Genomic DNA, 7,213 nt, shown 5'->3' with positions numbered 1-7,213 from the left:
TTACTTGTTAGTTTTCCCAGTCTGTGCAAGGCAAAGCCTCCTCTTCATCCTCTGACTCAGGGGATGCTTCTTTGATTCTTCTAAGAGCTTCATGGATGCTCCGTGTTAGAGGGTCCGTGTCGGGCAGAAGCGTGAAGGATTCTCTCAAGACTTCCTTCTGTACCTTCTTCAATTTTACCCCCTTCCTTATTTGTGCCAAGATATTATTATCATCTTCATCAGGAAAAGGAGGCAGAGTTCGCTGTTCAACCTTTCTCAGATGAAAACTACCACGCTTCAAGGAAGCCAGCACCTCATCCATGGGTGAGCTCACTTTAGAAAATGAAAGAGAACAATTATGATTGCACTTAAGAGTCAGGAACTGTGTAACCTCCAGACTTTAGGACTGTGATAGCCCAGGATGCTAAAAACACATCTACAGAAGGGACCATGAAGCATGGACAGAACATTGCCAGAACACAGGGGATACTAATTATGCTTGTTTAAAAAAAAAAAAAAATTCCAAGACCCAAATTCCATGTCAGGCATTACTGGTATTCCTATCATTTCCCATGTGAGAGAAGTGAGCAGACTGGGGGCTGGGGGGTGATCTTTAGTATTATTATGGGTGAGACTCCTAAAGAGTTTCCATAATGCAAAAGTCCAATCTAAATTCAGACAGTGACTGGACTGCACATTTAATTTTAAAAAATTAAATTCTGGTTCATTATGGTGACTGTGTGTGTGTGTGTTTTTCTTTAATAACTGCTTTACATATGAAATTCCACTTGGGCTATGGTAAGAAATATTTTATAGGATGGTCTCTCAGATTAAATTGTAATATACAAATAAAATGTTCTCTCTGTGAATGCTAAAGCTCCTAAGGGCCAAAATTATTTGCTGTTTCAAAAAAATCTTTATTAAGGCATATCTGACATGCAATAAATTATACATATTACTCCCTATTCTTCTTTGCTTCTTTATACAAGATATGCCAGGGTCCTCAATAAATATGTAGCCAAATGTTACATGGTTTTGCCAATGTTCTCCTGACCAGATAGCTTCCCTTTTCTTGTATTTCTGAGATTTAAAATCATATTCTAACACAAAAGGAGCCACCTAATACATGTTACCAAATAGATCAAGTCAAAAGATATAATTTAAAAAGCATCCCTAAGAGCTCAAGCAGGTCCATATTTGTGTCTGTACACATTTGCAAACATGTGCTGGTAAGAATTCTGCCATGCTGAGACCCTGAAAACCTGTTTGCTAGCAAATAATGTCCAAAAATAAAATGTTTAAAACTTTGTAATGTCCTAGGAAATAAACAGTCCTTTAACTACATGCCTCAGTCAACAGATGAACTCAAAAATCTTTTTTTTTTTTAACTCACCTCTCTTCCTCTGCAAACCTTCAGCAGTCTTTTTGAGCTTCTTCCTGGCACTGACAAGCTGGCTGCTGTCAAAGAGGTGTGCTGAGGGGGCACTAGCTGACTTTGGGATCCTCTTCTCGTTCCCCTCCACTCTAGGCAGACCTTTCTCCAGTGTCTCTGGGGCGCCGTCCTTTCCGACAGGCAGAGGCGGTGGCGGTGGGGGAGGAGGAGGTGGCGGGGGAGGTGCCGGAGGAAGAGGTGGGGGGAGTGGATCTGCTGTGGCAGAACCTGGTTTAGGGTCAATCTTGCTCAGAAGTGGAGGAGATACGGCGGGAGGCAGTTCAGAGGTAACACCACCGGGAGGTAACAAAGTAGCTTCAAGTTGTGCTGATGAATTGTCTTCAAGCTGTGTGAGGTTTTGGGCTTCTGTTGTCTGTGATGACTTGAGCTTGCCCCTTCCTTCCTCCACTCCCTCACTTTTCTCTTCTACCTGTAGCGCTCCTGGCAGAGGGTCGCACTGGTCTTCACAGGACACGGGACTGGCTGCACTTCTTCTTCTTGCATGAGCCAGTCGCAATCTGGTTGATTTAAGTATGACCTGGCCTGGGTATCTCTAAGAAATCAGAAGTTATTATAACTGGTTAGATTATAATTTATGAACAAATGGCTGTTTATTTTCTCCCTCCAATGCAAGATTTTATTTTAGAGCTTTTGTGATTTTTCAGGGAAAATATACTAAAAACCAAAATACCAAAATATAATAATACCTTACAAATAATTATCACCAAATTCTTTATTATTTGCTTATCATCAAATCCTTCTCCCCTCTTATCCACTTAAGAGGTCAACTGTTCAGAATTACCACATGATTAAAGAAAGATCCTTAGTGAATAAAAGTACTAATTTAAATGGAAAAATAGCAGCAGTGTAAAATACAAAACAAATGATGTCAAACATATATATGCTATTGGTATGCAGAAAGCTAAAAAACTATTCTTAGATTCTTACATGTATTTTCAAATGCTTACAGATAAAAAATTAAAACATTAATGTTCTTCAAAGGGTAACATGGCATTTTTTAAAGCTCTGAAAACAATATATGCATTTAATGATAGAATAGAAGGAGAACGAATAAAATTTTTTGGAGTACTGATACACAGAACTCTCATTCTTTTACTATGGTAAAACCTAGCATTAATGCATTTGGCAGACAATATTTTCTTAACACAAAGCTTATCCTTGTGTTAAGGACCCCATTCCCACCCACCCCCACTCTTTCACTTGATCAAAAGCTCCCTTCACCTATAAGGAGACCCCTCAGAATAAAGAGTAGAAGTAAGGCTCTTGAGTGCTGCTAAGAACCAGAACTACCTAGTTTAAGCACATTCCAAGGAAATGCTTAGCTGCTGTGATGTCAGTGTCCAGAGTCATGGATAAGCCTGGCAAGAGAACTGCTGAAGCATTTCTCACGTATGTTGATCCACCCTCTAATTATGCCACTGGTCAGATTATTACCACAGTGTTGATGTACACAGAATTAATAACAAGTTGATGCTTAAAATGGATAGTCAGTTGTGAACTAACTTTATTAAATTCAAGAGGAATCCAGGCTTCCCAGAGGCCCTGACCATTCCTCTTCTATCGCTGAAGTGGTAAGCCAAGGACTGCCATAACTAAAATTGTTTTCTAGATAATAAAGGGACAATCAAGTTTTTCTCATAAAAGAAATCTTACAATAGGAGTATATATGTAGCTCTGGTTAAAAAGCAATGAAAAATAATAAATTGACCATACTTTTACTACCTGTTTAAAGGTTCGAAGTCTATCCAGTGTTCTTTGTCTTTCTTGGCTAACCCAGGCACTTTTTCTTTCTTCTTCATCATGTAATTTTTCTCTTTTCTGGTAAAAAAAAAAAGAGTAATTCCATTACGATGTGTCCCATTATATTTTATCATTAATAGAAAAAAAGAGAGTTCTCCCAATATGTAAGCTGGATTACTCCAAAGAATGATGTATTTAGCATTGTTTTGTGGCATGAAACACTATCAGTTTTAATTGAAATGATATTGTTGTTTCACTTTCTGCATGACCTACCAATTAAAAGACGTTTACTCTGTAAAGTAAATATTTTCTCTGAACTGAAAAATGTTTCATCTTTGGGGTTCTGGCTTGAACAATTTTATTATGCAATACTTGTAACTGCTATATTCTGCTAACTCAAATAGTTGACCTTAAAAACAAAAAACAACCACTTGTTTGGTAATTTAGATATTATATACGGGTTAAGCCTGATGTTCTGCAGATAATGTCTACTATTACTGAACCTGTTCCTCTTGCCACAAATCTAAGTGTGTGTTTTAATACCTCATTCAATTTTTTTCCTTCCCATTCCCCAATCCCAAACCTCTTTGATTTTGTATTCCCAAACTGGATTAACAGTATCACCACCCACCCAATGTTGGCCAAGTTAAACACGAATTGCTCTTTCTAAAGGAAAGAAAGTGGCATTCTTGGCAGGAGGATAAAGAGTGGGAGTAGTGCTTTTGACAACCTCACTACTGAGGGTCAGGTGACAGACAGGTAGTTACCAATTAGGGAATGCACTGCAGAGTGCCACGATGGCCAACCACGTCCCCAGAGAGATGTAACTATCACATACAATACAGATCGGTTCCACTTTCTATCTCTTGGTGAGGTGGGTTGAATCCTTTGTATATAAATCAGCCCATGGAACTCATGGTCAGGGTGCAGGGGTGTGCCAAGGGTGAGTAAAGATGAACATTCTTCCATCTCTTCTTATGGCAGGTCAAGAAGACCTTTTCCCTTTAGAGAGCTCTCACTTGGGGAGTCTTAAGAGTTCAAAAAGGCCATTTATTAGTAGATAAAAAATCAGGTATTTCTCAGTAACAGTCCCAGATTGCTATATATAATCCTAAAGGTTTCCAGATGGGAAATTAAAGAAGATACGACCTGAGCTCTTCATTAAAAAGAAATAAACGTCCCATGTAGATTCTGTCCTTTACAGAGGAAAGCCCAGAATGGCTCAAGGACACAGTGAGGCAAGAACTTATCCCAACTCCTCACCCCTACTGCATACTCAGTTCCATTCACATAGCTGAGCCAACAAAAAGGAAGGAACTGAAAAAATCTCATATTTACATCTGGTAACCACCTGGAATTGGGAGTGAGCTTGTACTTTCCCACACTGGGATACATGCCATGGGATACTCAGGGACAAAGGGTCTTCTAAGGCCTATTGAGTAGCACTGACTCAGAGATGAAGAGATTTTTCTATACTTAGAGTGTTTTATCTAATGAATATAGTGCTTAGTACTTGAGAAAAAAATTAGTTGTCTAAGAGATATTCAGCGTTTTCAAACTCTGAATCTGCATCTCTAAACATAATATACAAATAGCTGAATGTGAAGTTCAGAAATAAAACTGATCAATCATTTTGCTGGTCTGTCAGCCGGTATAACCAGAGTCAGATCATACTATTATCTAAAAGATCCCAAATGGAAAGAGAAAGTTTCAGACATGTTCAGGCATGAACTGATGGGTTTGTATGGACTTTTCATAGAGCACAGAACTGTATTTAAAAGCCTAGTGAGTAACAGGCCTGGGGTGAATATCACCTCTCCCCCTCTGGCTAGCTAGCGGAAAGTTATTTAACGAAGATAATTTACCCTTTTGTGGAGGGGAGGTGGGGAGGGAATACTCACTAGATGGTGACACAAGGGGCTTTGAGTTTCTGTTAACACTGTTTAAGAAGCTGGGTGCTAGCTGTATGCATATGTTCATCTAGTGAAAATGAAAACTTATGAGCTGTACACTTGTGTGTGTGATAAAGGTGGTTTAAAGCCAGATTTGATCTAAGCCAACTTTCATTTTCCTCTAGCTTTGCATGTTAAGAATTGATGATTAATGGATTCATTCTCCTACAGTGAGGTATTCCACCCAAAGTCGGTAGTAGGCAAAATTATAAGGCAAATGACATTCATCTTTGAGATTTCCCCAAATATCAATTTCCTCTTTTTACTCATCTTTGCCACGTAAAACTCTTTGAGAAAGGATCTGATACTCATTCATTCTAAAAGGCTAATTAGTTCCTCCATCCATAAAAATATTGGCATTTTATCAGAATCCAAAACCTTCACGCAATAAGGAACGCATTCTAAGTGTGGAGTTTAAAGCTGACAGCATAGGGGCCGATGGTGAGAGTAGGAGGCATTCTTATTCATCTAACTCTTAAGCTGGCCCACAGTCTGACTTTCCTTACAAAGCAGTTCCTGGCCCATGAAAACAGTACTGAACAATAAAAATACAATAAATTTGCTGTTGATTTAAGATGAATCTTACAGTTTACGGGTAGTCTGGCTACTCTTACGTGTTTAAATTCAAGAGTTTTAGCTAATATGTGCTGAAATGAGCTAGAAGGATAACATCAAAACCCCTACAGCAGCTAACATCATTCTTAATCACAACAAATTAGAAGCTTTCTTAAGACCAGGAAAAGACAAAGAAGTCTCCTCCCACCACTCTTTTTCAACACCCTACTGGAAATCCTAGCTAACACAATAAGAAGAGCAAGTAAAAGGTACACAGACTGCTACAAAAGAACTAAACTGCCTTTATTTGCATATGACCTGATTGTCTATGTAGAAAATCTCAAAGAACAACCAAAAAAGCTACTAGAACTAATACACAATTATAACAAGATTGCAAGGTACAGGGTTGACATATAAAAGCCAACTGCTTTCTAATGTAACAGCAATGAAACACTAGAATTATGAACCTTTTATATAACCCCTACAATACTATTTACATTACCACACCCCAAAAAGCAGATAGATAAATTTAGGTATAAATCTAATAAAATGTGAACAAGATCAATGAGGCAAGCTATAACTCTTAGAAAAGAAATCAAAGAAGAACTAAATAAAGAGATATTCCTTGTTCATGTATAGGAAGACTCAATACTATTAACGTATCAATTATTGAGAGGGCAGACAGCAGAAGCAAGAAGAACTATAATCCTGCAGCCTGTGGAATGAAAACCACATTCACAGAAAGATACACAAAATGAAAAGGCAGAGGACTATGTACCAGATGAAGGAACAAGATAAAACCCCAGAAAATCAACTAAATGAAGTGGAGATAGGCAACCTCCCAGAAAAAGAATTCAGAATAATGACAGTGAAGATGATCCAGGACCTTGGAAAAAGAATGGAGGCAAAGTTCGAGAAGATGCAAGAAATATTTAACGAAGATGTAGAAGAATTAAAGAACAAACCAAGAATACAAAAACTGAAATGAAAAATACACTAGAAGGAATCAATAGCAGAATAACTGAGGCAGAAGAACGGATAAGTGACCTGGGAGACAGAATGGTGGAATTCACTGCCGCGGAACAGAATAAAGAAAAAAGAATGAAAAGAAATGAAGACCGCCTAAGAGACCTCTGGGACAACATTAAACGCACCAACATTCTAATTATAGGGGTCCCAGAAGGAGGAGAGAGAGAGAAAGAACCTGAGAAAATATTTGAAGAGATCATAGTCAAAAACTTCCCTAACATGGGAAAGGAAACAGCCACCCAAGTCCAGGAAGCACAACGAGTCCCAGGCAGGATAAATTCAAGGAGAAACACGCCAAGACACATAGTAATCAAACTGACAAAAATTAAAGACAAAGTAAAATTATTAAAAAAAACAAGGGAAAAACGACAAATAACATACAAGGGAATCTCATAAGCTTAACAGCTGATTTCTCAGCAGAAACTCTACAGGACAGAGGGAGTGGCACGATATATTTAAAGTGATGAAAGGGAAGAACCTACAATCAAGATTACGCTACCCAGAA

General features: G+C 38.3%; 1 protein-coding gene across 3 annotated transcripts in view; it reads right to left on the bottom strand.

Moving 5' to 3' along the window:
- The window catches only part of JMY (junction mediating and regulatory protein, p53 cofactor), a 71,845-nt gene that overhangs the window by 8,558 nt on the left and 56,074 nt on the right, over positions 1–7,213 (bottom strand). For 2 of the 3 annotated variants that reach the window (XM_036847657.1, XM_036847659.1), the window contains 3 exons: positions 3,146–3,250; positions 1,373–1,964; positions 5–312 (listed from right to left, as the gene is read on the bottom strand). In XM_036847657.1, the coding sequence (XP_036703552.1) occupies positions 8–312; positions 1,373–1,964; positions 3,146–3,250 (1,002 nt within the window). In that variant the 3' untranslated portion in view covers positions 5–7. The remainder of the gene's footprint in view (positions 1–4; positions 313–1,372; positions 1,965–3,145; positions 3,251–7,213) is intronic. The other variant, XM_036847658.1, reaches the window with a different exon arrangement.

The sequence above is a fragment of the Balaenoptera musculus genome, chromosome 3 (assembly GCF_009873245.2).
Source record: "Balaenoptera musculus isolate JJ_BM4_2016_0621 chromosome 3, mBalMus1.pri.v3, whole genome shotgun sequence".
Lineage (NCBI taxonomy): Eukaryota > Metazoa > Chordata > Mammalia > Artiodactyla > Balaenopteridae > Balaenoptera > Balaenoptera musculus.
The sequence above is the reverse complement of the archived record's forward strand: the minus strand, read 5'-3'. Positions and strand labels throughout refer to the sequence as shown.